This window comes from Cajanus cajan, chromosome 10 (genome assembly GCF_000230855.2).
Source record: "Cajanus cajan strain Asha chromosome 10, NIPB_CcT2T_4, whole genome shotgun sequence".
NCBI classification, from domain to species: domain Eukaryota; kingdom Viridiplantae; phylum Streptophyta; class Magnoliopsida; order Fabales; family Fabaceae; genus Cajanus; species Cajanus cajan.
Window position 1 is genome coordinate 41,892,901 of NC_138526.1, and position 18,364 is coordinate 41,911,264.

General features: G+C 32.5%; 2 protein-coding genes across 6 annotated transcripts; both read left to right on the top strand.

Moving 5' to 3' along the window:
• Window positions 1–2,451: 2,451 nt before the first annotated feature.
• On the top strand, window positions 2,452–7,994 carry LOC109810404 (Adaptin ear-binding coat-associated protein 1 NECAP-1). Its single transcript, XM_020373865.3, has 8 exons — window positions 2,452–2,781; window positions 3,059–3,090; window positions 3,371–3,471; window positions 3,566–3,638; window positions 3,731–3,762; window positions 6,763–6,853; window positions 6,963–7,077; window positions 7,167–7,994. Exons 1-8 carry the CDS (start codon window positions 2,671–2,673, stop codon window positions 7,476–7,478), a joined length of 867 nt encoding a protein of 288 aa, XP_020229454.1. The 5' UTR covers window positions 2,452–2,670; the 3' UTR covers window positions 7,479–7,994.
• Window positions 7,995–8,693: 699 nt separating this feature from the next.
• On the top strand, window positions 8,694–12,889 carry LOC109810402 (uncharacterized). 5 transcript variants are annotated; one of them, XM_020373859.3, is made up of 6 exons: window positions 8,694–8,850; window positions 9,418–9,616; window positions 10,118–10,760; window positions 10,885–10,959; window positions 11,897–12,069; window positions 12,152–12,889. In XM_020373859.3, exons 2-6 carry the CDS (start codon window positions 9,524–9,526, stop codon window positions 12,344–12,346), a joined length of 1,179 nt encoding a protein of 392 aa, XP_020229448.1. In that variant the 5' UTR covers window positions 8,694–8,850; window positions 9,418–9,523; the 3' UTR covers window positions 12,347–12,889. The 5 variants fall into 5 exon arrangements, with proteins under 5 accessions (XP_020229448.1, XP_020229452.1, XP_020229451.1 ...); XM_020373863.3 differs by having other exon boundaries at window positions 11,906–12,069; XM_020373862.3 differs by having other exon boundaries at window positions 10,124–10,760.
• The last annotated feature ends 5,475 nt before the right edge of the window (window positions 12,890–18,364 follow it).

The window sequence follows — 18,364 nt, forward strand, 5'->3', positions numbered from 1 at the left end:
GGAAGAGTTGAGCTTTTAAACTCCTGATTTCTCGATCCTTCTCGTTTAGTGCTGCACCAAATGGGATATTCTTTATTTCATTCTCCAGTCTGGAAATGTCAGCAGTTAACTTTTGGTAGTATGACTTCATCCTGGAGGAGAGATAATCTAGCTTATCTTCTGATTTTTGCATACTACTCGACATTTTTGTAACCTTGTCATCAATCTTCTTTAGCAGGGAGTTCTGTGCTTGAGCATTTTCTGTTTGCCAATTAAGAACTTCTTCTGCCTGACTTAGCACCTTTGGCTTTCCGTCAGTACCAATCTCTGAAGGAATGTTGGTAGGTTTGGTAGAATACCTCGTACTGGGATTTATTTTTCTTTCCAAAGGAGGAAATTCTACATCTTTGTTTGCTTCAGAAAACATGAAGCATGGTACTGGTTTAGGTGTAGGGGGAGAAAATCTTTTCACCTCATCTGAACATCTTGATGAGGTCATGCTGTAAGAAGACTTGCTCCGTTGGTTGAGTTGTCTGTTGAAGGAAGACTTGTTTTGTGAATCTGGCCTCCTGTTAGGTCGAGGTGGTGGTTTACAAGGTGTATTCCACTCCTCATCGTCACTGTAGTCACTATCTAATTCTCTATCTTCTTCTTCACTGGTGTCTCCTGAGTGCATCCAGTAATCGCACTCAGGATCGCACATTTCTGGGGCAACATCCCAGATGAAATGACCATTGATCCTGTCGGTATAAAATCATTGTTTGAAAAATTGGACCTGAGGCTGTTTCAGGTTGTTGAAAGATTGTTCTGACCGTTCCGTCGACGGATCTTCTGAAAGTTGCTTGATCCGTTTGGATTGGCTTGCCATGATGCTTGTGGAGATTCTCATAATTTGTCACCCATTGTAATGGGATGAGCTCCTTCAGCTGTTCCCTGGAAATATTCCTGGGAACTTGGACGATCGATGGACTTTCTTCTGCCTGGTTTGCAAGAACAAACAAGGCACTATCATTACTGTTGGGTAAGGCCAAATTAACCGCATGGGTCTGTAGCCTATATATGATTTGGTAGTGGAGAGTAGCACAAACAGCATCAGCGGTCTGGGCAGCTCCGGTTATCTGGACTTGGACCTTTAGTCTCTCTGGTACAGTGGGGTCTCTTAAACTAACATTATAATTGGGAAACAATGTTAGGACGACACTTCCGGCGTGAAGTGTAGTTAAGACCGTACCAATCACAACATTTTCATAGTGGAGATAGCTAGTATCTAACAGGGAGATCCTTGAGGAGACAGGAAGTCCTCGTCTCCCATGGAGTGTGAGCATCAACCTAATGGCCCCATAGTGAAGATGGGTGTATCCGTCGGTTCTCCAGTGTCGGATGAGTTCCTTTGGGATTTCAATAGTAACGTACTGTTCTTTAGAAGTGGCCATCAAAGAACACTGTTCCATCTTGGAAGATTGAACATATTCTTTTTCATGTGGACGGGTGGTTCTGACCAACTGCCTGATAGATCTGAGAGTAGATCTTTGGCGTTTGAATATATTATATGGACTTAGAAGGGGGGCAGTGCTCTCAGAGATCTGAGCATCTTCAGGGACATATGAAAATTCAACTAAGTTTTCAATCTTTGGTGCTAGGGTTCTAGAGACATGGTTAGGTAAAGATAAGGAGGTGTTTAGGAAGGCGGGTTGAGTGTCTGAAGTAGAAGTTTTGCATGGTAGTAAAGTCTCTCTTCTACTCACTCTGTCCTCTAAAATAGTATTACGGTTTAGGGTTTAGGGTTTAAAAAAATATTAAATACACCTAATTATATGTTTATAATAATATGTATATTTAACTTTCTTTAATTAAATACACCTAATTCATGGTTGCATATTTTGAAAACTTTTACCTATAAGAAAGGACAATAAGAAGGGACGAGGGCAACATTAGGAAAAAAAGGAAAATAAGAAAGAAAAAAAATAGAAAGAGGAAGAAGAAATGGTAGAAAAGAAGCTCAAAGAGGAAAAAACTATTATTTTAAAAATAAATAAAACTGATTTTTAGAATAAAAATAAAAGTTAAAACTATGGGAGAATTTGTGAAATCTATTAAGTAAATTTTGTAAAATTACATTAGCAAGAGTTGTAAATAAAATAAAATAAAGCAAATTAAATAAATCTGACAGTTAAAGTTGCACTTATACACACATTGGAAAACCTATGATGAAATTGAATTTGTAGCGTATAAACTCCAAATTTTGTACAGCATATTCCCCTTTATCCTCTCACTCAGCATTTTGAAGCTAATAATAAGAATAACTTAATAATAATATTAGTTATTAGATTTATTTTTCTAATGACTTGAAAACAAAGCAAACACTGCTCCAGTTCAAAACCCATCACACACCGTTCGATCCCAGAGCTGTGCGAATCTGACGGTGCTCATTCATCTGATGCAGAACCGTTTCAGTGCAGCGTCATCTCCTTCCTGAGAACGAAGGAGACAGAGACAAACCTTCCCATCACTCACTCTTTCTCTCTCTTCAACACCAAAAAAAAAAAAAACTAATCAACCAAACCCTAATTCTTCGAAATTGGATTGGCAAAGTTCTTCCCCAAATCCTCACCTCCTTCAGACCCAGATCACATTTCTTCTGCCTCTTAATTCTCAGCCACCTAATTTGCGATCTTTCTCTGCCTCCGAATCATGGAGAAGGAGGAGAACGAACCGCATGTTCAGAAAAGTGGCGGCGAAACCGAAGACGCCGAACCCCTTGAGCTCGTTCTCTTTCAAGTGCCCGAGTGTTACGTCTACATAGTAAGTCTCGCAAGTTTCGGTTTGTGGGTTTGTCTCAAAATTTGATTTTGGGCAATGGATTTTGAGAGGAACGTGGGAATTCAATTTACAACTGAATGGGGGCACAATTGGTCAAGTTTCATAATAGGCTTGTGAAAAAACTATGGTGGCATTGAATGTTGCTTTCTGTTTTTTTGATCGAAAGTTGAATTTGCTCTTATTAGCTGTTAGATGGGTCGGTTGAATTTGAAAATTTTCTTGGTGTCCAGCTAATAATGGGTTTCTAATATTTTTGCAGATACCTCCAAGAATGAGTGCAGCTTCATACAGGTTTGTGATCAACTGATCTGTTGTGCCTGTGATCTGTTTAGTGCATCTCTCTACCTTTGTAAATAAGTTGTCCTATTCAAGTCTAAGGAAGGATGTTAGATCTGTTTAGTACATTTGTTATGATTTAAAATTTTAATTATCTTGTGGCTTTCATTACCTTTGTTGAAATGTGTTCTTTGTGAAGGATTTGGTTGACAGATTAATGACTTTTTTTATTTTTATTTTGATTGCTACAAAGTGTGTGATTGGCCAATATTTACATCCGTGAAATTCATTTCAGGGCCGATGAGTGGGATGTCAACAAATGGGCATGGGAAGGGATATTGAAAGTCATTAGCAAGGGAGAAGAATGCATCATAAGACTCGAAGATAAGAGCACGGGTAAGATCACATTCAGTCTTCTTTAAATATCTTATACTCTTAGATTTTTCTTTATTTTTTATTTTTTATTACTAAGATAAATATATACAACTAGGTGAATTATATGCTCGGGCTTTTTTAAGAAATGGAGAGCCGCATCCTGTAGAACCTGTTATTGACAGCAGCAGGTGGTTTTCCATGACTGTAGATAGTTTAAGTTGCTCGTTGTCATACCTTTTGTACTTCTGGAGGCTTAACTATTTATACCTATATTCTGCAGATACTTTGTTCTTCGTATAGAAGAGAACATAGGTGAGTCATTATATCTACATATTTCTTTAATGCTTTTCGTCTCTTAATTGTCTTATCATCCATGTGATGGGTAGTAGGGTAGGAATTGTAAAGGAAGGACATAAAATGACATGAGAACCTGTTTGGTTTGCCAAATTGTGGAATAATGTTGTGAAATGTTTTTAAATTAGTTTCTATTCCTCTTGGAAGAAAATAGTTGAACTAAAAACTCAGCTTGCATCAAAGTATATGGCAAGCAACTTATTTTTAGTTGTAATCAATTGATTTTGTTGTTATCAAGAATTTGACTCTCAAAACTGCCTTGCTTCTACATAGTGTTAGAGCTAGAATATTCCCAATAGAGAACAGTGCAGCTTTTTTCTTGGCATATGGGAAATACCCTGCAGCAGGAAGAGCTAATGCCATCATATTCAAGGCCATGCAAACCATAAAATGCCCTTTGTAGAATGCAAACCCTTGATCAAGAAGAAATATGGACAGCCTTGACCTCCTTGAAGGATCAGTTTTGGGAAGTAGCTTTTTCACTGTAACCACATTAGCTTTATCCGCCTTTTCTATATCTTAAACTTCTGCTATGAACTCTACAACATCACTGGCATCAATATCAATGTCACAGAAGGGACTTCTGGTCCTGCTCTGAGTTGGACTAATTGTATGGGGCTGAGGAAGAACTTTGAATGAATTGGTTCGCGTCCATGGAAGCCAAAGCCAAGTTCCAATTCGTTCCTGCTTTGTTGGTGATCCAATTGCAAAGGGGTTGTTTCTATTGGGACTGATTTCAAATGCTACCCCACGACAACTTGAAAACCTGGCTATCTTTGTCTCTGTGCTTTCCATTTCTTCCACAGTGAATGGATAATCTATCAGGTTGAATATAGCAATGATAGATATATAATCTCATTATACAGTGCAGTTATAGATGGTGGAATTCCTTAAGAATGTTGCATATTAGCTCCTAGACAACAAAAGCTTATAATGTATGCATAAAGAATAATGTCAAGTCCTCTTAAAACACTTAGGTGAAATTCTCTACAGAAAATAGTAATTAAAAAATTAAAAATTATTTGATAAGGGGGGTATATATATCAATGATTCATGCTATTACAAAGTAAAATCATTTATAAAGATATAAATTATTCACACTATAATAAAGAGTGTAATGTAGAGTTAAAAAGACTTTCACAAATGGAAAATGTTGTCATGAACCAATAGTAATCTCAAAAGACTACCTTAATTATTCATATCTTGGTCAATGGTTAACAAAATGAATATGATAATAATTCTTGCTATAACAAGGAGTGTGTGTTTGGTTGGGACTCTTATTAATAATTTATAGTATATTAATCCTCTAAAATAAGTGTACACCAGGTTTTCTTGATTTGGTATCAGGACAAACATTACAAAAAAAAAGAACAACAGATCATGCTCCTCTAATTGTAGCAGTATAATTATTTTAACAGTTGCTATCTGTTAGAATAGTGGATTAAGCCTAACTCAACCCTACAAAACCGGCTTGTAAGGTAAGGGTTGCTTTCCACTTATATACTATTCAATTGCCTAATCTCTAGTCGATGTGGGACTTGGGTTTTTCCCAATACACCCCCTCACGTCCAGCACTATTGGGCTTGGTACGTGGATAAATGGTGGGTGGCCCTTTTTAATGATCTAGGATTGGCGGGACTTGGGTTTTTCCCAATACACCCCCTCATGCCTGTGAGACATGCATCAATGGTGGGTGGCCCATTTTTAAAGTAGATCTAAATGGCTCTGATACCATGTTAGAATAGTGGATTAAGCCTAACTCAACCCTACAAAACCGGCTTGTAAGGTAAGGGTTGCTTTCCACTTATATACTATTCAATTGCCTAATCTCTAGTCGATGTGGGACTTGGGTTTTTCCCAATATCTAAATTAATTTGGTTATGTTAATTACTCCTTGTTCAAAGTTCAAACATTATCAACTTTTCCCTTGTACCTGCCAAGATACAAAGTTTATCTTGACAGAGTAAACAAAGAAGGCACAAGGACTGTACGTTCGAATGTGGCAGAGCGAAAAACTCAATCCAATAATATACCCACCAAATCTGTGATATTGCTGGTGAAGTGTTATGAACATTGCATTACTGTTGGCCATCATCATAAATGAAACGCATGTAGTTTACCTTCTATAAACTGAATGCTGGTGAAAGCTTTTGGAAACTTGTAAGCTATATGATTAATTTGATCCTCTTTGGCCCTAGTACAATACGTTCTTTCAATATTTATTTAATCCTTGAATTTTCTAAACAACTCCAGATGGGGGTGGATTCCATAAGGACAAAATGTATCAAATTCATTCTTTTGTTTGAGACTGAAATAGGAAACTGTAGTTTTTACTGTTTCCCTTTTAGTCTTTCTGAATAAAATAGCAAACAGTGTTTTGCAACCAAAAATATTCCTAACTTCAGAATCTTTATGTTTTTGCACATATTGTATTTGCACTGCACAAATCATCTAAAAATTCCAATTCTCGACCTTTATGACCAAGTGGTCGTAATCTTGGCTCATTTGCACTGATTGTCCAAATTATAAGAATATGATTGTGCTAATATCATATTCTTGGTATTCTCCTACTCGTATGTATTGGTATGTAGGATTAGAAAACTATGTTGCAATACAATACAATACAATACGAGGAAACTATTTCTTTGATCCTTTGGTGCCAAATGTGCTTTTACTATCTTCCATAGTCCGATATTCTCTGCTCCACAGCCATAGTTGCTCTGTTCCGTCTAATACTATTCCCACTTCCTCTCATGTGGTATTAGCACTACATTTTAGCACGAAGAAATTTACTTTTAAGTACTTTATACCTCTTTTTTGTTTTGGACATTTCAAGCTGGGAAAACTGTTAACTTTTGGTCCCCTGTTATCAAATGCATTTTCTTTTTTGGTTATTTTGCTGCACTCTATTTCTTATCACTGATGAAGTTTGGTCTTTATTACTTGAGAATCATGTAGATGGTCGTCTTCGACATGCTTTTATTGGTTTAGGATTCCGAGAAAGAACAGAGGCTTATGACTTCCAAGCTGCCTTACATGATCATATGAAGTATCCTCCATCAAATATATTTTATTAGATTTTATCATAGAGGACGAATGAAGGTCCTTGTGCTTTTTTTCACAAATGGAAAGCGTGTCTTTTCCTAAATTTTATAAAGATATCTGAACAAAAAGAAAACTGCTGAAGAGATGGAACAACATTACCAGCATACTTCCTCTGTTGATTACAGTCTGAAAGAAGGAGAGACTCTTGTGCTGCAACTTAAGAACAATGTATGGAAATCTGCATTTTCCTCTAGTGAATGGCGCTTTTTTCTTTTTTCAGCACCTTATCGTCATTAACTCCTATTTGTTGCCTGCAGAAAAGTGGCCGCAGCATTAAGTCGAAGTTTTTTGAGCAGGGTCTGAACAACTCCCCAGAAGAAAAGACTGGAAAAAAACTTTTACCTGTACCTAGTATCAAGTTACCACCACCTCCTCCAGCACCCCTTTCACCGGTTATTGCAGCGCAGAAGTCTCCAACAGACTCACCTACAAAACTTAGCCTTGAGAAAACATCTAAAGTTGAGACACCCAAAACAGTCAAAGACAGAGACCATGAAAATTCTCCTGAAACTCAAAGCACACAGGATGTACCAGATGATGATTTTGGCGATTTCCAAGCAGCTGGTTAAGCACATAAGCTATCCATTATTCATCATGTGGTTTGTCTCTGATGAATAGAAAACATGCAAAATTATTCACTCCTTGTACATCTGGTATATACCAAAGACTGCTGATTCAGCTTGGAGATTCAATTATGTCCTTCCAGACAGGAGAAAGTATATCCTACATAGCCAACAAAATATCATTAAAGAATCAACCTATATGCTTAGTAATCGGTGGTTGTTTTGGTTGCACTACGGGCTACTACTACGAGAGTTTTTCCTTCTTGAGTCACTTAATTTCAGTTTTATGCTTTGTTTATATTTCTGAGTTGAGATTCCTAAGTAGTTATTTAGTAGTACATCCTAAACCGGGTTCATAGCTTTGTCGATATCATAATTGCTGTTATGATGAATGAACCAGATTAAGCGTTGATGACTTGTTGATTTGTTCCTTGTATGGTGGATGATCTAGAATAGGAAGAAGTGAACACAGAAATTTGTGTGATTAAATAAAAAATTAACTTGTCATCGATTGAAGTGATACATAGTTACATGGCCGCTAGGAGAATATGTTTTTATTATGTTTTGGATATTCTTTGATTTGAATGATTTTTTTATTATGTTAAAGATATTTTGAACTTAGGAAAAATTTATTAAATAGGAGGTATGTTTCTAGAAATTCGTTATGTTTGTTGGAATATTGGTTAAAAAATTTGAAGAGCAAGTTTATTATTCTTGAAAGGTTAGTTATTTAGCAAACTTCGTTAAGAAATTTGCATAAAGTCAAATTCGAAACTAGCTGGATGATCTTCCATTAATGAATGAAGATAATTACTTTATCTTTCTTTGTTAAGAAATTCAAAATTATGCCCATTTTGCAACTATACATTCAATCTCCCACTAATATATCCTTGATAGAGGAAAAAACACATAGTTTCGATAAAACGATTATCTGATAATCTCTTTATAATTTGTTTTGGCGACGAACCAATTCTAATGTCATCTGTAATTTGAAAAATTGCATTTTAGATAAACAAATCTAAATACCAAAAAAAACAGACAAAGTACTGAAAATAGTGCTGATATTATAAAGGCACTGAATAAAACAAAATAGTAGTACAAAAAGGTAATAGTCATGGTGGGTGCAAAAAAAAATGGATGATGGGGCCCACACACCGATAAAGTGAACAACAATGATCAAAAATTCATGTACGAATAGGAATCCACATGTCAAATGTAAGACTCAGCGGAGCTGACTGACCTATATGCTCTCTCTCTCTCTTCTTTGTTACAATTTCTCTTCAATTTTACTTCTTTAGCCTTTTCACGACTTCATCCTTCTCATGACTTCTTCAGTTACACGTTGTTCACTGGGCTTTTCTGTGTGTATTGCAAATAAGTAAACTCTTCTGTGCTGTCACTTCTTGTTTGAGTAATATTTTAAGTAGATTTTGTTTTCTGGCTACAAGTTTGCCTTTTGTTTATATATTTTATTATTTATTGTTATTGGGGTGAGATTTAATTTTACCTTTGGCAAATTCATATTCTTTCCTTGTTTGGTGGTAATTTTGATTAGGTTAAGTTGGAGTTTGCATACTGTTTTGTTTATGAGAAAATAATTAAAAGTATTGTCAATTGTATGCAGTAAATTACTTAAAGGGTATATTAGTATATAGTATGATTTTGAAGACAAAATTATGGAATAGTCATGATTTTTATAGGTGGTTATTAATTAGGACTGTGAAGGGTTGGGGTAGAATTTGGCATTAGGTAAGAATCAATTCGGTTGTTTATTGATTTATTTTATAAAAATGTGATGGGATGGAATTTATCTGCACTCCATTTTATGCTTTTGTAATATAATATCAGCCTCTGATCAATATACATTTAGTTTTAGGCCTATAGAAATTACCACCATCGTTTGAGGCTCTGTTTTGATCTTTTTTCTCCTGTGATTTGTTGCCAGATAGTCAGGTAGAACTAGAGCCACCTTCACATTCAAATTTTTATCCTTTCTCATATTGGACATACAAGGACAACTCTAGCTACTGTTCAACAAGGAAGTTATTGCGATGGCTATGGACGTAAAAGGCATAACTTGGATTGGAAACATATTCCAGAAGTTTGAGGATATTTATGTGGAGGTGGAAGATGCAGTGTTTGAGGTATATTTTTGTCGTCATTTATCCTTAACCTATCCTATGCTTGTTTAAGTTTCAATTGAGGGAAGGTAACTGAAATTACCCCCAACTGGACATGCCAAATACTTGCTATAAATGTCATTGAAAACATAATATTATAATCTTAATTCTTTTACTGCTATTAATAGAGATGCATCTCTTCATCTTTGACTTATATGTCCCAAGTGTTTTACCTATAGTTCTTGTTATTTAGTTGCCATATATATTATTACACTTTGAGTTGAATCACGAGAGCAACTATTCTTAAATTTGTCTTGGTATTTATGGTAATCTATGATAACCTTTCTAAAATTCCTTTTATATATAATTTCAATTGTGTAGTTTAGCACTAGCCTGGATGAACTGTTGTTTTGGGACTGATAGTTCCAGGCCTGCAATTGATTTACATCAATAGTAGACTATAATCCTATATTTTTTGTTTCCCTTTTTTGGGGATAAGAAACTATTAAGTACATTGGGAATCAGATGCAGACTGTTGGGGAAAGTGTTAAGAAGATCTATTCAGAAGTCATGCAAGATTTACTTCCTCTAACTTCATGTCATTTGGACGAAACATCAGCCTCTGAGTTGCCTATAGATCAATATACTGATGCTGGTCTCCCTAAGAAGTCATTTCAAGGTTGCAAGAAAGTAACTATAAAGGCTGATACCAACCAAACAGCTGCTGATTTAAAGATCACTCATGGTGTTGATAATGATGTAGTCCATGCTGAATCCTGTGATTCTGATGCTATGTTCATGTCAAGTTCTTACAATTCTGTCAAAGAGAATACTTTTATTTCACATGCAAGACAATATGTTGGTAGCATTGAGATTAAATCAGACCTTGACGGTGATGAAAATCATCAAAATAAAAATATGCCTGCATCCAAGACAGTTAGTGAAATTTCTTCATCATCAGAACTAGATAAATGCAGAACATCACAATCATATGAACTTTCCAGGCTAAATCCAAATCATGCAGTCACTGTTTCAAAGTCAGCCTCTGCGAAAGTAGCAACAATTACCTCTGTAGCTGACTGTTGCAATGAAATTGAAAAAGCAAGTACTGAAGAAATCCCCGGTCTTCTGGTGTTGGCTGAATCAGCTAAAGAGAAAGAGATACCTAGTAATTCATATTCTTCCAGTGTCCTATTTGGAGAGTGTCTCTTGGATATAGTTTCATTATTTCTGGTTGGTAACTTGTTTCTTTTTTAGGAGAACTGTAACAATTGTATTTTTTTTTTTGCCAGGGGTCACGATGGTTAGAACAATTCAGCCCAACAACTATGCTTTTTCTTACCACAAAATCCTTGTATCTCATCCAGGTATTAATTCAGAATTCAGATTATTCTAATGTACTTATTGAATTCAGGTGTCAACTCAAATCAATATGAAGTAATTGCTCTGTTTATGTATTTCTGCATACCATTTTAGAAGTACTTTCAGAGTTTAGTATGTATTCAGTGCTGGCTGCTTTGGTCTCATTTTACAAAAAGGTACATGAGAATAAATTGTTGAGACATCCCCATATGGTTGTAATTGTGACTTCAGAACAATGATTTAAGATGTAGGGGATGTGATGAAGTTTTCCTAACATGTCTGTTATACTTAATGATAGGGGTGAATTAATGAGAACTAGGACTACACGAGTATTAACTAAGAAAAGATAAGTTAATTCAGGAAAATATTTTCCCTTCATTACAGTTCCATAGAAAAGATCTAATGGACTACATACATACACATGTAGGATGGATATTATTCTAAAGTATCGAAAACATAGGAATGTAAATTGGGCCATTGGACTAGATAAAGTCCTTCATCCATGCTAGAGGAATAATAGTGCGTTTGGATTTGGGCCTGTTTTGCACATTCGTAACTCTATCTATAGCCTATTGTTCAATAGGAAAGAAAATGTTTTTATTATTAAGTGGCACGGTTGACATCTATTGTGAATAAAAATTAAATTATTTTATGGAATATATAGAGAACTTTCCCATTCCCCAGAAATGGTTTCTTGCACCATTGCACATAACTATTTGATTTTGGTTAAGATCGGTATATTTTGTATGTTTTAAAGTTCTCATTGGTGTATCTAGATTCAATAACTCTAAAGCTTGTTATGAGTAGAATTTGTTTTCAAGTATTAGACAAAAAAAAAAAGTCTGTGGGTACTCCCTATGTCATGGTAATAATGTGTAGTCATTCATTTCCTTGATGTTTCTTATCTAAGCTCATGGTAACCGACGCTTTTGACTGTTTAAGAAATTACAGAAACATGGGGTTTGGATGTGCCTAAGATTGGCACTTGCATAAAGCAAGGCCATAAAACCATGCAACTAGATGATGAGCAGAAGCTTGAGGAAACTTGTGTTTTGGTGACTAGAGATGAACTTCAAGCAGTTCCCAATGCAGGGAGCAATCTAATAACTAGCAAGGTACACATACTTCTTCCCCTCCCTCCTTTTTCCGGAGCATATTATGCTCTAACTTGTTTTTTCTTTTTTCTCATGTTTGAAGAACAAGAAGTGGCAACCCTTTTCTTTATCCAAGAAGGCTGCAAGAAGGCAAGAGTATGAGAAGCTTGCAATATTTCATGGGAGTAATGAAAAAGGAAAGGGTGATTGTGCAGAGAATTCATGTCCAACTTTTCATGATGATCATAAGAAATTACCGCTTCCTGATATCTCTGAACCTGAGTGGGAGCTTCTCTAATTACTAGGATGATTATGAACATGTTTAAATACAAGTTATAAGTGTTTTTGAGAGTTTTCCTACCGAAAAAAATTCTTTACTTTCGATAAATAAACTTTCAAAAGTACTTATAAGCTTGTATGCAACCAGACTCCAAATTGTGTAGATACACAAGTAACACAACCAACCCTATAAGATTTTACATCCACTTCTTAGTCCGTATAAAGAAGATTGAGATGTTCTATTGCAACAATGATTCAATGCCCCCTCAATACCCATTATGTTACCACATTTACTTTTCTATGATATCAAATATCCTATTTTCAAAATGCCCTCCTCCACCCTTTTTTCTCAGCTTGAAAAAAAAAAAGAAGCCTTAGTTGATCATTCAAATGAGAATCTCCAAATAGAGTAGCATTTGAAGTAGTTTGGATCAATTATGTATGAAGCACTGAATGTAGCTTATTTTTGTTCAATTCCTAAGTTTAGATATAGTATTTCTATATATCATTATTGAGGATTTCAAATACTCTATCATTAATGATAAATATCTTGGATGTATCATATATCTTCTGTTGTTGTTTTTTGCTTTTTTAAAAGTAAAAATTTAAAGTTACACTCGTATGCTCAAATTATGCAACAAAGGTCCATTCAATAACTAGTTCATAAGATCTGATAAAAGTGTTAATTATGTCCCTGGAGGTGGGAAGCGCCATTAGTAGCGATAAGTTTAGGCCTTCATGCATTTGTCAAAGATTGTCTTATGTGTGGACAATTACTTCTGCCAAAGATTGTCTTATGTGTGGACAATTACTTCGTCGGAGTTTGGTTCTTATATAACATGTTCTTATATAACATCTTGTATTTGTCTGTTACATGTGCATGTGTTTTCTATTGCATGTAACTGATTTACTTTGCACTAATTTTATATATCCTTTATTTATAATTAAGAAAACAAATTACATTTATTTATTTTTTAAAAAAAATTAAGACATAAAACGTTACAAAATTTGTATCGATGTATATTATAACAGTAATAATAATAATAATAATAAAACAACAATGTGTTTTATATAGATAAGACATAAAATGAGTGTAAATAATCTAATAAATTGGGTGTGTGTATGTTAGATGTGTGATGGAGCTGTACTGTGAAACCCAAAGTTGGCCCAAAATGTCCCAAGGCTAATGTTACCACCTGAGGTTTAATTAAACTCTAACGGGCTTAGGCTCAAAAATTAAAAACTAACGGGCTTCAACCCTTCAATAAAGCTCCACTATGCAACCTTCATGGCTTCTGTTAGGTTCATGATATATACATCATTTTTTATTATAAGTACATTATTTTTTTTTAAATTTATAAATATTTTTAATTTTTTATTCTTATTATTTTTAATTTTAATTTTCCCTTTTTTTTTACGTTGATATTTCAAGAATTTATTTTTATTAGAAAAAAGAAAAGGAGGTGTACTTAATAAATATATATATATATCATGAGTCAAACAAAGAAAGAGAAAGATGTATGTAAAAAATAAAAAAAATATTAAATTAAATATTAAATATATTTTAAGATTTTTTTATAAAAAAAAAGGTGTACTTAGAGGTGTATATATCATAAGTCCTTCCGTTATTATCACCCATTTTTTGGTTTTTTCACACCCCACATTTTACAAAAAACATTTGAAAATACTAAATTACCCTTGTGCTAGCTAGCTTCTTTTCTTGCTTATTTTGTGTCCTGTCACAGTGTCTAAGGGTCTTTCATGCTTCTTTTGATCTTATGTTATTCTGAATTTTTTCCTCTTCTCAACATTTTTTTCCACCTTCACAGACTCAAATAATTAAGATAAATCATGCAATTTTCAACTTCCAATTTAATTGACCATAGACGATGATAGAGTTTAAGGTTGTTGTTTAACAATGGAAGGAGTAAAAGACATATCTCTATCTCTAATCTCCCTCAATGTTCTCTAATTTGTGTGTGGTATGTGTTTTGAGAAGAGAGGAAAGCATGTGATAAATTAAGATTTTAAAAAATAATGAGATTGTAATACTTACATGGTCAATTTTTTTACTCATTAAAGAGAATTCATTCCCTTACACCTCGTATCTCAAGGGTGAACACTAAATTCATATTGAAAAAAAAAAAGGATAAATAGTAAATCGAACGAATTAAATATCCATCATTGAAAGTTACTATAAGATTTTCTATCTTCGCTATTTTTCATCGTCCACTAACTTAAAAAGAAGAACCAATTTACGTGAAAATTTGTTACAAATGCTTATTTGATCTCCAAATTCTAACTGTATTTTTGGTATCACGTAAATTTTAAACATTATCTTTGATTAGAACTTTGACTTTGTCAAACAAAAAATGGGTTATTGCTCAAAGTATTTCTTTTGAATTAATTACTTTTTTCTTTCCTAAGAACAAACTATTTTACCATTTTTTTAATTTAAAAATTTGGCATGCTATACACCCACAACACAATGAAGCACAGCAAATTAAAGTACTTTATATGAAACAGTGAAATTGAAGCCAAATCCAATGAATAAGTTTGAATTTTATATATAAAGTAATTCTTATGACTTTCCAAGACTCATAAGGTTCATAGAATTAAATATTAACTATTAAATAGCCCTTCTCCTTTTGTGTATTACCTCGTGCTATCGTCAACATGTTCTCACTTTTAATTGTTTTTGTGTTAAATAATCAAAGTTTTGCTTCAAGTGATGAGAACATCTTTGGGTGGTAGTTAGCTAAAAAAAGAAGGAGTTTTATAATGAGCCAAGATATGCCTCTTTGGATAAAAATCCATATTTAACGTGATATTTACATGACCACCTAATCCCCCATTAGTTCTTAAATTAGTTGCTGCCATAAAGCACATAACTTTCCTTAAGTACAAAGTTAGGTTCATTCACCAATGCACATTTTTGTTGCCTAAAGGATAATGGCTGCCATTATTGACCTATGAAATTGAAAAGGGGAAGAACAAAGAGGAGCAAAAACACATGTTGAGAAAAGGCAAGTATCTCTAAAATTACTCATTGAACAAGCAACTTGTGTATTAGGATTTCATCAAGATGGGCCAGGCACTTTTGCTGGACTTGGCCCACATAGCCCAACTGAAACTTCATTTTCTTGAGCAAGAGAGATTCCAATCTCCACATACTCTTGTCGACTCTTCAAGGCATTAGGTTCTAGAGAAAACAAACAAATGCAATTGATTAGTTATTTGTTTGGATTGTTATCTGAAAATTAATAAGTCTTGAAAATTGCTTTATTGTATGGCATATATGCCACTTTGCTCCAAAGAAAATGACATTCGTTAAAGGAAAAGGACCTACAAGAAGGTGGTTGATGCATGTAGTGGCGGGCTAAAGCTAGAAAATGTGACAAGGATGTTAATCATATCGTATGCCTTGAAAAGTCTAAGTTTTTCTTGCAAAGATTGCAAGTGGATAAAAGAATCAAATTTTACAAATTCTATTGGCCATAGTTGTGGATAAAATTTTGAATTGTGTTTAGTTTTACATCAAGCCTGTTTGTTTTAAATTTGATTCTTAAAAAATGTTGTTTTTAATAAAAATAAGCAGTTTTATTTTTGTTTTATTCTTAAAAAATATTTTTTAAGAAGTAAATTTTCTTCTTAAAGAATTAATTTTTTGAAAGACACTTTTTAAGATTTTTTTTAATTTAAAACAAATATGCCTTAAATTAGTTTGTTAGATCACACTATTTTTTTTTAATAAATAAAAATATAACTCCTTCTAACTACATTGACTCACTATAAGAATAAAGTAATACTTCTAGTTGAAGGTCCTCTCAAATTGGAGATTAAACTCAATGTTTGATTAAAAAATAAAAATGTTGAATCACTTACACTAATAAATTTTTTTATATCATAAGCATTAAGTTTAATGTAAAGTTTGTGGTTGTAATTAACTAATATTTTAGCATGAGTATTTTATAAGCTAAACGTTTATAATAATAAACTATTTATACAAATATATTATATTTGAATATTAAATTATAATTAAGAATATGTAAATAAATATTTTTAAACATACAAATTATATTTTAAGTTTATAATAAATAATTTATATTATGAAATAAAATAATTTTAATTATTGATAATATATTTTAAAATTATTAAAATTTAATTTATAGATAAATATGGTAAATAAAAATTGAATAAGATAATAAGTTGGAAAAAGTTCTAAAAATTCTCTTGTCAAATTATTTTAAAAATATTAAATTTAATTCATATATAAATAGGATAAAAATTAAGTTATGTAAGAAGTTTAAAAAAATTTCTAGAAACACTTTCGTTAAAGAAAATTCCCTAAAAATATTTTGGTGCAAATAGAAGTTCGTGTTTAATATAGAAAAATTGATTTACACACATATCTTGATTTTTTTTTAAAGATATCTTCAACTAATAGTTAGAGATTATTTTCTTTCAAGAATCAAGACATAGAAAATAAAGATGACCAAAATGAGTTTTGTCTTTTTCAACATCTATTTCAAGAAAATTGTCAAGAAATAAATCTTAAAAACTTTAGTTCCTATACTTATTTTTTTTTTAATCTTTTTAGTTTCTATACTTGTAATTTTTTAATCATTTTAGTCTCAATTATTAATATGTTTTACAACATTACCTTTTTTTATATTGATGTAACAAAGATATTAATTTAACTTTATGTGTCTTTTTTCAAATTTATATATATTGCTAAAATCACTCTAAATTAAATTTTTTGACATTTTATGTTTCTTTAATATTCTTATATGCAATGTCCATTATTGAGATACAATATTTTGTCTCACAAAATTAAAGATTTCTATCAACAAAAAAATTCTGTTACAAAAAAATTAATGATAGAGATAGAAGAATTAAAAAATTGTAAATTGTAAATATAGCTTTTATATATATATATATATATATATATATATATATATATATTAGCTTTTAAATTTTAAAATAAACTGAATTGATCTATTTTAGTATTCCAAATCCGTTAGAAGAAATGAACAAACACCATGTCCAAATCTAAATAATAAATCGATATATTGGATTTGAAAAATATTTTAAATGTTTTCTTTATATAGATTTTTTATACAACTTAGCCTAAAAACGTAAGGTTGAAGAATGAAAGTTGTGACACGTATCACGTATGGTATATGGATTGGAGGCTCCCCCGTTTGAACCTAAAAGGCTCCAACAAACGGTGTTTGGGTGTTCTAAACTCAGTCAATTCTCGTGTTGATGGGAGCTTCTGTGAAAGCGATTTTACGTGAAAGTTCAAACTACAACTCAGAAGAAACTCGTTCTTCGCTTACTGCATATATACATAATTACACACATTCCTCGACTCGTGTTTTTGTTTTCGCATGCAACTCCATTATGTAACCCTTCAATGTCACAACTCTTTCTTCCTTTCTCCATACACTTGGCTACTCACACATTAATTAATTTAGCTCCATCAAATGAGATTTCAAATCATATATATGATTCATCATCAATTACCTTATCACAAAGTCGTTTGTGATTGCACGACCACCCTAAATTTTTTAAGGTTACAAGTGAACTAAAAATATGATACTCTAATAGATAGTTATTGTTTTTCTATTTTTTATCATCAAATTATTAAAATATCAAAAGTATTTTTAAGATTATTTACAATAAATATATCTTATTTAATATTATTTTTTAGTAATTTATCTTGTAAATAATCTTTTTTAAAGTTATTTCATGTTATTTGGTTGTAAATTTTTAATAAATTATATTGATTAGGTTATCTTGTGTAGATATGTTAATTTTTATCATTAAAATATTTAATTTTATCATAATCATCATTTTCAATTTTACTATTTTTAACTTGAATATCAGACTTAATTTTCATTTTTATTGCTTAATTAGTACTGGTTTAGTTCGAGAAAAAATTATTAAACTACACAAATATGATAAAAAAAAATAATACATGTGTACTAAATTACATTAGTATTGGTTTGGTTCGAGACAAGACATGATCTTG